At 44.5% G+C, this 18,419-nt stretch overlaps 1 protein-coding gene across 1 annotated transcript in view; it reads left to right on the forward strand.

Annotated features, from left to right (window-relative positions):
• Positions 1-11,214: 11,214 nt before the first annotated feature.
• Positions 11,215-18,419, forward strand: part of LOC147709543 (fucolectin-like) — a 247,264-nt gene continuing 240,059 nt past the window's right edge. Inside the window, exons 1-2 of the mRNA XM_086928080.1 lie at positions 11,215-11,271; positions 16,237-16,304. Coding sequence (XP_086784206.1) covers positions 16,238-16,304 — 67 coding nt within the window. The 5' untranslated portion in view covers positions 11,215-11,271; position 16,237. The remainder of the gene's footprint in view (positions 11,272-16,236; positions 16,305-18,419) is intronic.

An 18,419-nucleotide genomic window follows, 5' to 3' on the forward strand; every position in this document is an offset into this window, starting at 1 on the left:
ATGCTCCAGCATTAATTACTGCAGTAAGGACAGGAGCCCATAGGTGGATGTTGGATTTGAATAAGTCAGGTGGGAGGCCGTTAGGGCCAGGAGCCTTATTGCAGGTTAAACCCCGGATCCCCTTCTCTACCTCCCCAGCTGTAAAGCACAAAAAGGCTTCCCCAGAAGTTTTAATGTCAAATTCCCCTTGTGGCTCGTCACTTTTAAAAATTAAACTAAAATGGGACACTCACTCTTCCTCGGGTATATTAGTTCCATGCGCAGAGTTACTAGGATCATCAAACCATGATTTATTAATAATGTTCCAAAACTTTGAACTGTTACCCAGGATTGTGGGGTCGAGCAGAGACTCCCAGGTATGTGCTTTTACTTCTCTTTTCCGAGATGTCAGAGTTGCCTTATATTTAGCTCTCAAGATCTTAATGCAGGCAGAGTCCCTTGGTTTAGTCTTTAAAGGTTTCGCCCGGCCTTGGAACATGCTTGATCAAACCATCTTGGGTGGCAATCAGACTGACCCTTCGCTGGTATAGTTAACATTTGACCAACTCTTTTTACCACAACAGAAAAGGCGTTTAAAGTCATTTCGGGCGATGTGGTTGGAGAAACGCAAAGTCCAAGTTCTTGGCTGCAACTGGTATTAATTGAGCTATACAAAATGTCACTGTTCACCATTGACCATTTCAATCGGCGGTTTCTGTTTATCGACTTTAAGGACCCACAGCCTTTGCGCGTCTTCCGCTGCTCAAAAATACCTGCTCCTACTACAATGGAGATGGGGTTATGGTCGCTGTGAATACTGGTTTGAATTTGAAAGTCAGAGGCTAAATAAACAAGGTCAGTGGAAAGTAAAATGTGGTCTATGTAGGAACCATGACCAGAGCCTTTATAAGTAGGAACATCAAAGATGTGAGAATCCACCGTCATGGACATAGCAACAGTTAAATTCATATCGTCAATTAAGTTATTAACATGCGTGCCACGCATCGAGTGGTCAAAATGAAAACCTGACCTGTTATTACAACCTAGGGAGCCGATGGATGTCATTTCTGGGTTGCCACATGGATGCGCGTTGAAGTCACCAGCAATTAATATATTTCGGCTTTTAGAAAGTTGTGTAAATGGAGGATGTTACACTCCCCTTGTGGAGGTACTGCGTTGTAAAAGTTGATCAGGGTAAGTGCCCTTTTACCCCTCCTAAGCTCCAAAGCTTGAATGTGTTTATTTTCAGGGTGTCTATTGGTGACCTGCCATGTTTGAGGGTGAAGATGGGACTTGATTACCTCGGTCTATCACTGCGTCTGCATGCGCTTGGCTAGTAGAGAGCGGGTGATTTGCCTCGCTGAGGACAGGGCTATAAACTTGGGTGGTTGGATGTAATGAAATAAACCCGTTTTGTAACAGTGTGCTCTCATGATAGTGTACTAGCGGTTCTGCTATGCAGGTTTCTTCTAACTCTTGGGTGGGAGCTGGTGCACTCTCTAGATTGATGCTCTTTGTTATATTGGGTGGTGCTACCCATTTTGAAGAATCAGATGGGGCGGGAAGGGGCGAGAGTGCTGTTTGTCAATCAATCTCATCCAGGTAATCTGGAGCATAGAAGGCATCAAATCTATTTGAGATGGGAACGCCGTATTGCATATTTAGATGATATGGGTATGAGTGATCTCGTTGTGTGTTGGGTAAAAACTCCCTTCTCTCTTGAAATGTTGAGAAATAGTTTTTAGGTCTACTCTACCATAGTGGTTCCTGCCTTTGGTGTGGGAAATCCGTTGAGATGACCTGGCCATGGTGCCAAGGAGTTACCCTTGGTTGGTAGTGAGCTGCTGGCTCAAACATCCCCCCCTGACCGTAGATCGTCTGTGGTTGTATTGTATTTTGGCCATAGATGTTAGAGGGGTAAAAGTAGCTTAGATCCATCGTACGGATCAGGCTATTTGTCACGCCACCTTTCCAGCTGCTAATGAAACTAGCTGCGCGACTATCCCCAAAATCTACCACAATACAGTCACCCTCAGTCGATTTAAATCTAGTGCCCACCCAATCTACCCTTCTCACATGGGAAATGTGACTGTTTATATGATGGGGAATCGGTCTGTGTGTGGTCAGCCAGAGGCTCACCTTATTTTTTAATTCCACTTGGGATTCTGACCTCTCACCAACTAATTTAGGTACATCAATCAAAACAATGGTGTATGGGCTAGATTCAGGAGGGAGATTTATATGAAGGGGTCTTTTAGCTGCCGCCGGTTTTAACAATTTGTCCCCTACTGTATTTGTGGTTGTGATCAGATTTGGGGTTTTGATATGACACGGCGGCTCTGTATGAATTTTAACTGGTTTAGCAGGGGAACCCTCAGCGGCCCATTCGCTTTCATCATTTTCAGTTTCAGGCAAGATGGGAGCACTGCTCGGGATTGTTGCCACTATATGTGATGAATTTGCATCTACGTGTGGATTTGTTACTGATTTAGTAGGGACTATATCACCTTGGTGGTTGAGAAAAGGTTGTTTGATGGCAGCATTTTGTGTAACTCTCTTGGCCCACGCATTTTTAGTACTAGTTGAGTTAAGAGAGCTGCTTGCTGGTACAAAATTGGAAGTTGATTTTGGTGCTTTCAATATTTTTAGCAAACTGGAAGATGCATCGTTTTAGGCCCTCTCAAATTTCCCTAATGCCTTCTCAATGTTGATGACTCTCTCATTGATAGGCAACAAGAGAGACCTGACTAGCGATTCTATTTCACTCAGGAGGGATTTATTTGTTGTTGGTGACTGGTCTGTCTGGCTTGACTGGTGTATTACCGTGTTTGTATGCACCGGCCGCTTTTCGCTTAAAGGTGGATCTGGGCCTTGACTGGATGGTGATAAGGCCGGGATTGCTGTATTTATGGCAAGTTTAGCCAGTCTAAAGTTTGACCAAATGTCCTTAACTGAGTGTTTCTGTTTAGCTATTGGACGATAAATTTTCCTCATTAAGGGTTTAGTTTTGTGTTTTTTCCCACGGTGCTACTTTGCATTTGAGGTGACACAACTATTCCCAGGGGCAGGTTGTGTTAGAGGCGATAAACCCCCCACGGGTACATCCCCTGGGACTAGAGAGGCTGTGGGCGGAAAACATGAAATCTCGCCATGATTGCTGGTCTGAATGGGACTACTATCCCTGCTGTTAACTATAGAAGGTGTAAACAGATCTGATGGAGTGTTGTCTCTGGTTTGGGAGCTTGGGAGCCCCGTAAACGATAACATTAGTATGGACTCTTGAGAATTCAGTGTGTTGTACATGATATTAATATTGTTGGTTGTGTGCTGTGAGAGATCGGAAAAGCACAAATCTGGGGTTACTGAAAGGCGTCTCTCAGTATCTTGAATGGCATCCGCCACTACGCCAATCGTTTTCTGGATCATAAGATCGATAGCAGTTAAAGATGGTAGTGGCGTGTTGGAGACATTTTTAGTTCTAGTTGTAGATCTCGTGGTCACTGGGGTTTTCCTAGTTTTAGACATCCTTTTGCTAGAGGTAATGTGTGATATGTACTAGGTTACACTTTAATTGACAACTGCCCTGCGTAAAAATATCAGAGTTCACCTTAGATGATATATGCGGCAGAAGATGTCAGGGAGGTGGCCCGTCCCGGCCTCTTCGGTCCCCTGAGGGCCACAGAGGGCCCGCCCTTTGCCCGGGCTTAGCCCGGCGCGGCCCCGCGCGCTCCCGCGACGCGGGAGATGATGGCCGTTTTTAAGCGCCTCCTGGCGCGCTCCGCCTCAACGCGACTTCCGGTCGCGGAGGCCGCTGGGAGTTGTAGTTTCACTCTCCCCCACACTGCGGCAGCGCTGATGGAGGGAGGATGCGGCGGGGGGAGGTGACAGGCCGCGGTGGAGCAGCGGCGAAGGCAGCAGTGCCGGCGGCTCGTCAAGGGCTATCTGGCAGGTATGGCAACAATTTTCTAAATGGTGGCAGAAGAGTTTGTAAATGCTAGTATATGTACCCACAAATTCAGGGATGTGCAAATAACCATTGCTTCTAAACTCCATATCTTGTTCCCGTTTTGAAAATACATAGGTTTCCTTGATACCTATTTTTGGCTCTTTGTGTGTTACCAAATGAATTAATGTATACCTGGTACATATTGAAAAACCATTGCAAGGTGCAACTCAGTTATTGGCTCTGGGCACCTCAGGTTCTTGGTGAACCTAGAAGCCCGATATAGCCCCACAACCATGAGGTTCAAACAGACGTAATGGTTTATTGCTTTCAATAATTTGCCATAGTTAGATTAAGTTACTGGAGAAAATGTAGGCACATATGGCTGTTTCTTTTGACTTAATTTCAACATTTTTTAATTTTAGCTGGGAAAACCTTGAAGTATCTACACAAATGACCCCGCGCTGAATTCCACTTTCCAGAAATGTATAGCTTTCCAGGAGCCAATATTGGTTTAACATCCATTTCTACCACTAACTGGAAGTAGGCTAAAGCACAAAAATAGGAAAAATGGGCAAAGTCCCAGTAAAATGCCAAAAATGTGTAGAAAATGTTTAATTTCTGACAAAGGTCTACCCCTAATGGCCAAAAAAGGGTGAAGAACAGGGTAGGGCCTGGCAGTAAAAGGGTTACTTTCTAAGTATGTGAACTAGTGCTAGAGTAGAACTATTCCTCATGGTCTTAAATGACTTTTTGAATTAGGTCCTTAGTTTTTAATAAAATAACTTGATGATAATTACCATTTTACTTGCTACATCAAGTCAAGTCAAAGTCAGCTTTATTCTATTTCATGTCATAAAATCATAAAAGCACAATATAAAAACAGTAATTTAAAACATTTCCCATTTCCCACGTACAGCGGTATAATTACAAAAATACAATCCATTTAAAAGATCATAGATACATATCAGAATACCATATATATACAAGAAAGGGTAAACATAACGCCAGACTTTCCCAATAGATTCACATGGAGTGCCTAAACCTTATGACAACCTTTAGGAAGGAGGAGGAAGCTGCAATGATGAATTCATTTTCCAACATTTGTATTCTTAAAAAGGCTACTCTGCATTGTTTTAAATTCCAACTTCTAAGAATGGGCTGTGAAAAATGTTTCCTCGGAACGACATATTATTTACAAAATAGGATGCAGTGCATTGTGGTCAGTTTAGAGGTATTGTCACATGGACAGGTAAAATGATGTTCTGACCAATCATTGACATCAGGGAAGTGACCATCCTAAAGAAAGACCCGCTACGAAAGTGGGCCAGAAGCATACAGGAATAGCTACACTGTACCAATGTTAAGTAGGGTTGCATAGCTGGCGAAGTGGACATCAAGTGATTTGCCATGACCGATTTCTTTTCTCTTTCAAAAGACCAGCGTTTATCCTGTAGGTATTTAGGGCAGTGTGTCCTAAGGAATTTTCTAGAAACAGATTCCAAACTGATGGGATTATACAAATATTCCTGGGTGGCCTATATCGTGTGTCATGCTTTTTATATAACTAATCCAAGGCAGACTTGCCACCCCATCCAGTTTTAGGCAATCTTTAATTACGACCCTGTTAAAGCCCGTTCCTAACGACACCCATTCCTTGGGCCATAGAAGAAGAGGAATAATCTTTATTGTGTCTGAAATATGCACAAGGCCAAGTTCTCTCTGACATCAATAATTGGCAGTTGAACTTGCAACCACCAGTAAATAACGCAAAAAAGTGTTTTGACAGCATTGTAGATGTTCAAAACGTTCAATGCTCCATATGCCAGCCCCATATGTCCCTCTCGAGGTGCATTTAGATTTATAAATTGACAGCAACTCAGGGACAGGTCTTCTACCTAGTTTTTTTGAAAAATTAGTAACCGCTCCAATGGCTCTCGAGAAAGTCAGCTTCTTACTGTTTATGGCCGCCTTCCACGAGCCCTTTCAATCAAAGGTTATGCCTAAATAGGAGAAGCTATCCGTACTCAAGATTTTTTTATTATCAATGTAGATGTCGCATGTCTTCTTCGTTCTTGTTCCACAGCTCATGGAGAATGTTTATGCAACAGTTACCTTTAAGCCCCGCTCCGTCATGTAAGTAACAAAATTTGAGACCGACCTTTGCAAGCCCAGCTGTGTCTGTGACATTATGAAAGCGTCATCCACGTTTAATAGTATGGGAACAAGGGTGTCCCTAATGATCGGATGATCGTGTTGGAATGCGCTCATGTACTGTCCAACACTATTTATATAGAGAGAAAAGAGCAAGAGGGCAAGAATGCACCCTTGCCTTACACTTCTTTTTATGAGGAACTTGGCTGAGCATTCTCCCTGTTTCCCATACCGTACCCTCGCCCCGGCCCCCCTATATAATTGCTCTATAAACAGCAACAGGGGTAGGTCCAGCGCTAGATCTTTAAGGGTTTCCCACAACATGACGTGCTTGATGCAATCAAAAGCGGAGCTTTGGTCCATAAAAGTGAGAAAAAGTTTCCCATTCTTAGCTTTTGTATATTTATCAATGATCAGGGACAGATTTAATCCCTGTTCAATGGTGCGTAAACCTGAGCAAAAACCGTATTGGAGAACTGATAAAACACCTGTCTCTTCGACCCAGGTTTCAAGTTTATTCAAAATAACCCTCCCCGCTATTTTCATAAAGGCATCTAATAGGGATATCGGCCAATAACATTTAGGTTTGTTTCTGTTCCCTTTCTTGAATATGGGTATCACTAAGGCATCCGTCCAGGTTGGAGGAAACCCATGATGGATGCAACCAGTTAGTACATTAGTTAAAAGCGGGGCCCATAGCCCTATATTGGACTTGTAATCATCCACCGGAATGCAAGCTGGCTCTGGTGCTTTCCTTGAGGCACTAACAATAATTCCCTTGGTTATCTCCTCAAGGGTAACTTGGATATCTAGGGGAAATGGTCCTTGTTCAATAATATCCTTTGTTCTCCATACAACTGTCTCTATCACATTAGCATCTGTGGTCTCATCCGTGTAGAGACCGGAGAAAAAGTCAACCCACATGTCACCAGTAATGGCCATATCTATGATGTTTGTCTCTCTATTATTCAGAAAGGGGGCGTTGACTGCTTTCCAGAAGCCAGTGCTATCTTTATTTATACAGGCCTCATGTAGGGCATCCCACGTCTTCCTTTTTAGAGTTGCTCTACGTGTTTTTTGGGCCAAAAGATCCAGAGATCTCGCCTGCCTTATTTTATTCCTGCACCTTGGTTCAGCATGCAAGGCCTTTTTTAAATTAGATAAGGCCTTCGTGCATTCCTTGTCAAACCAGCCCCGTAGTGGTTGCTGTCTTTGGCGTTTTTGCCCTGTTAATAGCTTTCTATCCTCAGCAATGATTTTAAGAAAAGCATTGAATATTTCTTTATCCTCCCTATCTTGTGCAAGGCATGTCACTACTTCTTCTGAGCAATTATTCATCAGGCCTGTGAGGAATGTCCGGGGTCCACTTTTGCCCAATTTAACGATTATCCATTTATACTGCCAAGATGAATATCAGTTTTGTATGACAGGTTCTTATCTAGGTTTTTCTGCAAGCCACTTAGGGAGAGTTCTAGGCTGATAGGATAGTGATCACTCATTATAATATCAAGGGTCTTACAAGAGGTTACACTTGGGGTGTATCTATTAGAAATTAGGACGAAATCAATTATTGAATCACATCCTCTTCCATTAAAGGTTGGTTTAAATGGGATAGAGGGAGATCTCAGTTCATTAGCATAGCCAAGATCAAATTGAAAAGATATATCATTCAATAGATTACCCAAGAGTGTATGTGAGAAGTGAGTGGGTGTATCTTCTGTGTCATAACTCAACCCACAGATGCCTTGATTGCTAAATTGGCACAAGGTGCAGTTGAAATCTCCCACCCAGATAATAAGCATGTCTCCCATTGATTTTTCCTCAAGGTTTTTTATAGATGTACCTAAATTAGTTAGGACATTCTTTTTCTGGGCTGTGGGGATGTTATTGTATAAGTTTATCAGAGCTGCATCCCTTTTCTCACCCACATTGATGGTCAGTATCTGGTAATACTCACTGGTTTCTCTAATGTGCACGTGACTGACCCCTGCCGAGTTGAAAACATGGGTGCATAAACCTCCTTTATTACGGCCATGATTGCTGAAGCATGCTGGAGTATTGAATGTTTTGTAGCCAATTTTATGCATCTCCTCTACTACCCAAGTTTCCTGAAGGCAGATTATGGCATGGTCATTAATATGAGGTAACCACTGGGGGTCCTTCACTTTTGCAGCTAAACCGGCGGTGTTCCATGTTAAAATTTTACATATTGTAGAAGATTTTGAAGTAATCACCTCTCCTACATGTGCCTCATGAGTGGGTATTCCAGTATACTTAATTAGGTTGTTTTTACTTGGACTATTTACAGAGACTAAGCTTCTGACCTCCCCCCCCCCTGCTAGTATCTTCGGGCAGCGATTGGTCTAATACCTTCATAGGTTGGGTTTGAGTTCTAGTCCCTTATTCTCTGCACGTCTCCCCTTTATCAAAGGTGTACCCATTTTGTTTTTATTAGCCTCCCTCCGTGTGATCACATTTGGTTAATCTATTTCATCCAAATACGTAAGTGGTTCAAAACGATTATACAATGAAATGTTTTCACCACCTGGATGTCCCCTATGAGAATCCCTTGTAGATTTTCTGAAAACAGGGCCTACTTTGGAATATTTCCCTTTGGGCCAATTAGAACCAGTATTTGGTGGATAAAAAGCTCCTAGCGGCTGTACATTAATTTCATCATTGCTAAAGGTAACATTTCCTAACCTGTTTAGGATTGTATGGACTAGTCTGGGGTCACTAAACGTCAGATCCACACAGTCACCCTGTAAAAAATGTCTTTCTTTGCCCACCCACGCAACCCGTCTAGCCATTTTAAAATGTTTGAATAAAACCTCGGTGAGGCCGCTATGCCTTCCCAACCAATGAATGGACTTTTTACGGAGTTCAACCCACGTTTCTAGATGAGGAGATTTCAATAGTGGAGCATTAGCCAAGATTACCACATATGGTGTAGCATCCGGAGGCAGTTCAAGGCAAGTATGTGTATGTGTCTCCCGGGTTTTACTTAGATCCATTCCGTTTGATCCTAACCTATTTTTATGTCCATTCTTTTCCTCCACCAGCCTATTAATCTCAGAAAAAGCGTGTTCGTTGTTCCTGCCTACATTAGGTTCGTATATCTGTGGTCCAAGGGTAATGTCCCTGGTCAAAGAGTTTGGGGTAACTGTGTGGGCTGAAGTTTGCAGCCCACTCGTGGGAAAATTTTCCTGGGCATGAGCTGAATTTCCCTGCCTATTTATACTGGTTTTTCCCAGTAAGTTTCCCTCTAGATTTACCACTCTCTCAGTTAGTTTCCCCAAAGCACTCTCTACAAACCTATGCAGTTTCTCTATGCTTTTTGATATTTTGTCCAGAGCTAAGGATTGACTCACCAACTGTGCTTGGATAGTAGGTTTTCCTGGGGCAAGGTTTTTATTACGAGTGGTTTGTAATGGCATTTTGCCCTGACCCGCCCTTTTCTTGCCTTGTACATTCTTTTTACTCTTCATCGAGTCTTGCCCTTTAGTATTCTGTATGAATGGACCTTCCGCATTTTCCGGGTTTTTGCTGTGCTTCAGGGGGCGTTGAATATCTTCTGCCGACTCGCTCAGGTCGCTCTGGACTGTAAAAGCCAAAGTATCCTGTACAGAGCCAGTTATAGGATCTATCGTAGAGTTGTTCTCTGTGTGAGATGGTGAATTGTTAGCAGTAAGTCCACCCACCTCCCTATAGTGGAGTGGTGTGGCTCACTGGTTAGAGGCAGCAGACCCAGAAGCAGAGAACGGCCTGGGACCAGGGTTCAATTCCAGACGCCGCAGGGTAGTGGACCAGGGTCAGCGGACTTGATAATTCTCGCCTCGGTGCCTACTCTAACCAGGGATCACACTTGGCAACTCTGGGCATTAACTTGCCTCATCTCCACAACGGCCCCCCACAGACACTGGGGATGCCTGGTTTCACCTTGGAGATACCCAGTAGGGACCATCTCACAGGGATAGCCAGGACGGGTTCCCCAGCAGTCTACAACGCCACGACGCCTCAGGGCAGCAGTGCGCTTTACAAGACACATACATTACAGTACTGTGCTCCGCCTTCCCTTTGATAAAGACTCCTCAACTGTGCTTATTTGTTCTTCAATGGCCCCCATCGCCCCTGTGAGGTAGGACAATAAAGATGTCTGGCCCACTCCTTCCGCCTCTACGTGAGCACCGACTGCTGCTTGATTCCGCTTCCTTTTAGGCATGATTCCATATCTGTCTATGACAGCACGGCGGAATAAAAGAGAAAAGTTTGCAGAATGTTTCTATGCACAGAGTACCAGTGTAATGTGCTTACTTTTCTGTGTAATTCGGTCCTTAGTCCTCAGTCCGGGGTCCACAGGCAAGACCACTTATGCCAGGTTAGGGGGGTAGCCCAGCCTAGTCCCTGTTGGTCCTTCAGACGGGCCCGCCCTTGGTCCCGCCCTTGGTCCGTGCACAGCCCGCGCGCCTCCCTCGTGGCGGGGGCTCTCTGCCTCCTTTCAGCGCCTCCTGGCGCTACTCGATGATACTGCAGCAGTGCGCCGCCAGGAACAGGTGAAAGAGGCTGGTCCCCGTAGTCCCGTGCAGCGGGGAGAGGCTGAATGCAGCGGGGACGGGTGAAAAACAGGCCGTGTTGCAGGATTGAAAACCCTTGCTACATATTTATCTACTCTTGCTTCACAGGTTACACCTGGATTGTGCTAATCCTAAACTTTTTCATTGGTTCATTTTGTTTCTTGTCACCTCATTGTACTCGTGTGTCTGATATTCTTTTTTTCGCTTTTTAAGGACCTCTCACTCTGACTATATCTTTATATTTGCTTAGCTTTCATTTCCCTGTCAGCTATATTTCTCCCTGGTCCGCAGCAAACAGCTGTTACTTTTGAGACTGTTTGCTCACAGGAACATTGTTTAGGTATTTAATTCATCAATGACTGATTGACAGACTGAAACAAATATTGTATGTCAATGAGTCAGGCTAAACGAAGTTCCTCAAGTCAAATTATTTCCAAAGAAAGTACTCAAAGTTTTGCCTGTATTAACATATAACAGATGGTACAACGGCAATGCAAATATAGCATCGCTCTGTGTAAGACATCACGTGCTATATAAGTGAGTGTGCTTCAGGTGTTAGGATCTAAGGCAGAACAGAAACCAAAGACATCTGCAGAAGATTCGTCGATCCCATCAATACAGGTAAAGACTCAATGTGTGTATTCGTTTACGGAGCTGAGGTAGACATGAAAGCTAATCAACACTGACATAGTTTTATTAGATATCCTGGGCCTCATTTATGGAGGTCTTGCGCCACTGGTGCATCACTTTTTCCCATTTTAAAAGTGACGCACCGGCGGCGCAAGACCTTCTTAAATAAGGCCCCCTGTAACCATCAGTATATGTGAGGGGTTCTAAGAGCTGTATCAAGCGGAAATCTCGAGTATAAAAGCTAAATTGGTGTCACTTTTGGAAAGAGGGTAACTCAGAATGAGAAATGACAATGTTTATTCAGAACAAGCCTGGTGCCCATGGACCCCTGAACTGCATTTACATTTAGGGTGGTAAAATGAAAATATAAACCTGGGTTGTATTATGGAAAAGGACACACTATCCATATGTGGGTCATATCCATCTACTCTTTTCTACAGCCACTGCGGGCAGGAGCAGTGTGCCAAAGTACATCAAAAAGGTGCCATGCCCAGAGCAGGGGCAACTCCGCCTCCGCTGGGTCAAGCGCAGCATTGAAAGAGGGTTGGGACTACCACTCTGACTTTCAATGGAGAGGGACTGGGAGCATGTTGAGGATGAGGCAGGGACCCTCGACCCCTGAGTGCAGTGTGTCACGGACCCACCGCAAGGGTGACTGGGAAGATCCATGGGACCCCATAAGGTCCTGCTAAGGGGCATCCTCAGTGGGATGCATTGACTGGGCACCAGTTCATTGGTGGCACAAAATTAGTGAGACACCAGATGGACTCTTGCTCTTGTGCCTGCATCTGTAATACCACTCATGGGGAGAGGCGTTCCCTCCTTGTCATGGGTCCCATGCCATAAAGAAGACACCTGCCTGGGATCATTGACACAGAAGGTGGTGTCTAGAGTCCCTTCAGTAAAAACCAGCACCAATACCAACTATGCCCCTGGGCACCTTCTGTAAAAAGACCCCCTGGATTTCTCAGTTTGCCAAACAATTACCACCAGCCTGTAGCTGGGAGTAATGGGAAAAGTTTTCATGCCTACAGGCGGGACAGCTTTCTGGTTTGTGACTGCACCTTGTAGGCAGGAGACTTGCTTTGACTTGTTTAATTCATCTGGGGCTAGGATTTGGTCAGCTGATTGTGGGTAAATGTGTTTGTTGTACCCGTAATCCCGGGGTCCCAGAGTCAAGGCATGGCACCGATAAACCAGGGCAGACTCTAGATCCAGTGGACCCCCCTCAGGATTCCCTCTGATTGTAGATTCCAGAGGTTTGTTTAGTCTTCTTCATTTGCTGCTGCAGTTTGTTTGCAGTGTGAATTATCTGTAGGAGATAGTATTGCAGAAATGTGCATTTGCATGGGCACGCATTGTGCTCTCCACATGTAAAAACTATCTATAACACCACAGAAAATACAGGGGTGTGTTGGTCTTTGTCACACCCTATTCACTCTCTAGGGCCTGTTGTGTAACATCATGGTTGCAAAGAAGTAGGTGCCGATTGGACATCGGCTAATGTGCATTCCTTCCATCACCTTGTTTTGTGTGCAGTAGACCCCCAAAAGTAATTTACATATGTCAGGTCTTTCTGTCTAGAGTGGCACAGTGAGCGAAAAACAATGGACTGGAATGTGGCTCAACCGATCGTAAGGGCTGAGGTTAACTCAAGCCTTAGGTTCATCACCCTGTTTTTTGATTTGAAAGGAGAGTTGCATTTTGCAAAGTCATCTAGTTACATCATAAAATCAACATTTACAAAACTTCACAAAAGCACCTGATGTAGTAATAATAAAATGACCTGACTGAAAATACACGGATGGAGGTCTGCTAAAAATGTTTGTTAAAGGAGCCTTTTTAGAGGATCCTTTAGAAGGATAGGTGCTGAATTTAAAGTAGAAATGTTAGGGCATTGGGAGACATCCGGGGGACCATGCAATAGTCCACTGAAACACTGTCTGCTCCCCAAAGCCACCCACAGTGTTTCCGTGTGCATGGTTTGGCAGCCACCTTTGAGTAGTTTTAAAGCCCATTCAAATATAGGTCATGGTTACAGTTCATTTGAGGTATGTGGCACACTGCAAGCACCGGTAAGGACCTGGTAGCACTGTTTGGGGTGCCATGGCATAGCATCATTATTTATAAAACGCACAATAAATTAAAAAGTGTATACATTTATACTTTTTTTAAACAAAATTACATATTGACTCACCAGTCCGTGGCATTTAAAGGACTACTTTCTGTGTGCGTGTGTGGGGGGTGGAGGGGGAGGACACTGTTCTTGTGCAGCATGTCTTCATTCAAACATGAGGAACCAATAGCAGAAGTGGACTCAATCACAGACCCTTGCTATGTCCTATGGTGGGCAGAAGAAACGTTTGATTGGCAGTACAACTGAACAATGGATGAACAAACCCTGTACATACGGATTTGAAGGTTTACATATTTCTACTAAAATGAAAATGTTGTGGATCACATCAGATCCAATGTTTTCTCTTACACCCAACACTGTTACCACTACATACCTTTACCATAGAAACTGTCTTGACTAAAGGCCATGAGTTCAGGATATCAACCAAGACAATGAAGTCCCATTAAAACATTCAGGGCAAAAAAGATCTTGACATAGTACTGCAAACTCTGGTGATCTCCCTTATTGACTGTAGACTTGTCCTCCTTCTGGCCTTCCAAAAGTATTCTTTACTCCCTGAAGTTTGCATACACTGTGCAGCAAGCCTCATTTTAAACACAAACAAGCATTCGAAACGCCTATGGTCTGGCACTGGAGGAAAGCCTTTTTGGCTTTGTCAATGTATTTTTCTTTTGTCAGTTTTCGTAAAAAATGATCGCCGTGGGAGCTGCTGGCCACTCGCCAATATTTTTGAAACATTGTCTAAAAGCAAACATAGCTTTGGTTCTCCAAAAGTATACATTGCCAAAGGAGTCTCTGGCACTGAAGGGAACTACTTTGAGGGTGGATGTGCCCCATGTGAATGGAGAGGTGGGGCCGACATCGGCCCGCCACACTTATGGCGGGCACACCGACCCCCACTCAGACCCGGTTTCGCTGGAGACCAGGAAGTGATTCAGTCACTTCCGGGTCACAAAGGGAACAAAGGCCAGGCCGGTTAGATCTGGCCTGGCTGGCGAGCGGTTAAAAGGCCGTGCAGCGCGGGAGTCAGCCTCTTTGGGTTCCTGCGCGCCACGGCCTGCCTCGTCCAACCTCTAGGAGGCTGTAATTAATTTTAACGCCCACCATCCCCTAAAAGCAGATGATTGTTATTGTGTGTTATGAAGGTTTGCATAATTTGGTGACAAGTGTATATGCATGCTAAAGTGTCTGATTAAATACGTTTTGTTCCTTAGAACTTTCTCCCGTTTTCAGGTCATCTATCATCGTATTTATTATTATACCTTGGTCAGGCAGTAAGGTCATGATTGGTGAGAAGTTAATTGAAGGTCCTTAGGAGGGCGGCGCCATTCTCGAATGGGGTCACCCAAAGGAAGAGACTACTGGTCTCTCATAGAACTCCAGGGGCAGGTACAGTTTTTTGGGTACATGGGTGCAGGGGAGACAGTCACACTTTCTATAGGCTCTTTGGCCACCCGCACTTGCACAATGACGCCCATAAATGGCGCAGAGATGGGAGGGCCCCCTTTAATGGAGTTAATGGAGCTTACTGGGTAACCGGGGACCAAAGTACCCTCACGGTAAGCAGGCCCTCTGCGCACACGCACCTCTATGGGAGGGCGTGGTTAAATAAGGCGTATGGGCACAACCGGGGAGGGGATGTGCCCCCACGGTAAACGGGCCCTCCTGCGCACACGCACCTCTACGGGAAGGCATGGTTAAATTGGGCGTACGGGGGTACCCGGGGAGGGGAGGTGCCCCCACGGTAAACGGGCCCTCCTGCGCACCTCTATGGGAGGGCGCGGTCAAATAGGGCGTACAGGGGTAACCGGCGAGGGGACATGCCCCCATGGTAAACGGACCCTCCTGCGCATGCGCACTCCTTCAGGAGGGCGTGGTTTAATGATAAGATCTGACACCAGTTTTTGACCTTGCCGTAGGCCCAAATAGGTACGCCGAAAAGTAACAAATGTATAATGTGAATTGATATGTTAGTTTCGGATAGGAAATACCTTGTACTAGAAATATGTTAAGGTTAGCCATCTGAATACCCTTATATATCAATTGTAACACTTTCTGCGTAATTGTAATACTGTTTATTTCAATTCTGATTTATTTTGTATATTTTAATAAATACGGCCGGGGGGTCCAAAGATTCCCAGCCTTCCAAAGAAAGCCCTCTCATGTCCTGTTAATTATGTTGGTTAACGGAAGGGTGGGGGTCCTCCGGCAGTCCATGGCCATAAGAGCAGAATGCTTGTCACTCACAATGACGTAAGCCAGTGGAAATAATTTTAGTAAAATCAAAAGGTCTTTGCTAAACCAGAAGTCTGTCTGATTTAAAGGGCATACATCAGCAGGAAGTACACCCTACATGAGCCTTCTATAAAGCACCCTTCAAGGACTACTTGATGACAAAGCATTGAGATACATAGTTAACATAGAAGCACCTTTCTTTACAAACTATGGGGGACTCCAACCCCTCTACCAATGACGATTTAAAGGTGGAATTCTACCATAGTTCATTTACATTAAATGTAAATAGTTTTCTGTTCTTATGTGTCTGTGATATCTTGCAATAAGCTGTTCCTCAAACTCTGCAAAGCGTTCTGACTCCTGTGAGGCTTAAAAGTTGAAAACCGATATAGGAGAAAGAAAGTTTCAATCACACCTGTGATTGTCATAATATATGGTGGGCTAATCAAATGAGTCTCCTGTCTTCCCATTCCACCCTTTCTTCTGTTTCACTAGCCTCAACCATGATCTCGGTTGAACTCTGTTTTCTATCCAATTTCAATCAAATCTCAATTGTTAAAACGTTTGTTTTTTTCTGTTCGCAGAATGAAAGCTGCACTTACAGCTGCGTTTGTCTGCACGCTACTGCTTGTAGTGGAATTAGCACCGCAAGGTAATGTGAATATCCATTATCAGACGTTATTGTGTTTCTTTGCAATGTACAAAGCTACATTTTCATTATCTTCACATTATACTTTTGTTATCTCGAGCCCATTTTTTAAGCCCTTGAGCACTGGCATATCTTGGAATGTCCTTCCACCGTGCTCTCCTGGTAAGCACCTGGTTCTTTTCCTTGACACTGGAAGGCCAGATGTATGTTGCTCTTCAGAAGGTGTTATATTATGGAACATTTAGGCTAGAAATATAAAGAAACACTAATATTCCGGACAGCATATTGAGGGAAAACATAAGGTAAGTGGTTATAGAGGAAGTGTAGAGTTACTAACTCCACATCTATGGACCTTGAAGATTTATCACCAAGGTACAAGTTAGACCTGTCAGCCTTAGGGTACATGTTCTTCTTCCTTAAACATGTTCACATTGGTGAATACAAAATTGTTTTTTTAAATGTATTTGTAAGTCCCTTGTAAAGTGGTAAACCATATACCCAGGGCATACAAAATAAATGCTACTAGTGGGTCTGTATCGTTTTTGGCCACTATAGGTGTGGCAGGGTATACTCAGACATGAGTCCCTTTCTCACTGCTCCATCAGGATTCAAGCAAGCCGGGCCGAAGAGGCTGAAATGCCAGAAACCGGTCCCCGGTAGCTTGTCTCCTTTCCGGTGAAGAATTGGCTTGGTAGTTTGGTCTGCCCTGTTCCCATGATGCACTGGGCCAGGGACAGACTAATTTGCATATAGCCAGGTTCTGAGCTGGGATGGGGCAGTGAGATAAATAACGGTGATGGATCAAGCCCTGATATTTGGACTGGGTAAGAGTGGTCTGCTTAATTCAGACACTCTGTTCATCACCACCCCCTTTTCTGTATCGTTTTTGGCCACTATAGGTGTGGCAGGGTATACTCAGACATGAGTCCCTTTCTCACTGCTCCATCAGGATTCAAGCAAGCCGGGCCGAAGAGGCTGAAATGCCAGAAACCGGTCCCCGGTAGCTTGTCTCCTTTCTGGTGAAGAATTGGCTTGGTAGTTTGGTCTGCCCTGTTCCCATGATGCACTGGGCCAGGGACAGACTAATTTGCATATAGCCAGGTTCTGAGCTGGGATGGGGCAGTGAGATAAATAACGGTGATGGATCAAGCCCTGATCTTTGGACTGGGTAAGAGTGGTCTGCTTAATTCAGACACTCTGTTCATCACCACCCCCTTTTCTGTATCGTTTTTGGCCACTATAGGTGTGGCAGGGTATACTCAGACATGAGTCCCTTTCTCACTGCTCCATCAGGATTCAAGCAAGCCGGGCCGAAGAGGCTGAAATGCCAGAAACCGGTCCCCGGTAGCTTGTCTCCTTTCTGGTGAAGAATTGGCTTGGTAGTTTGGTCTGCCCTGTTCCCATGATGCACTGGGCCAGAGACAGACTAATTTGCATATAGCCAGGTTCTGAGCTGGGATGGGGCAGTGAGATAAATAACGGTGATGGATCAAGCCCTGATCTTTGGACTGGGTAAGAGTGGTCTGCTTAATTCAGACATTCTGTTCATCACCACCCCCTTTTCTGTATCACTAGTGGGTCTGTAGCACTGATTGTGCCACCCACACAATTAGCCCTTTAATCCTGTCTCAGATCTGCTCCTGCAGAGCCTGTGTGTGCAGTTTTACTGCCACTTCGGCTTGGCATTTGAAACCCTATGCCAAGACTTTTTTTGGGGAAATTTTTATTTGGAAAACCACATATATATTGCTTCAGAAAGATACAGACATGAGCCTACAACCCTTAGGGCCGGCGCTAGACAAATCAAGATCATGCAAAGCTAAATGAGCACAGTACAACAACTACCGGTCCTAGGTTATAGTAAATCGTAAAAGCAGGATTCATATCAAAGCGTGTCCACGAATTAGCAGGATGTGAGAGGACTCCATTTTATAATAAGGGAATGAGGATCTTAAGAACATACAATCTAGCGAAGCCTTATTTGGAGCATGCCATGTAGCAGGATGTAGGCATTCAGCGTGAAACGATTAGGAAGTTGACTCAAAAACACGAAAAGCAAAATATGCAAGCATACATTAACTGTGCGCTAACTCGGCGGTCCACCCATGAGATCAACAA

The sequence above is a fragment of the Lissotriton vulgaris genome, chromosome 6 (assembly GCF_964263255.1).
Source record: "Lissotriton vulgaris chromosome 6, aLisVul1.2, whole genome shotgun sequence".
Classification (NCBI taxonomy): Eukaryota; Metazoa; Chordata; class Amphibia; order Caudata; family Salamandridae; genus Lissotriton; species Lissotriton vulgaris.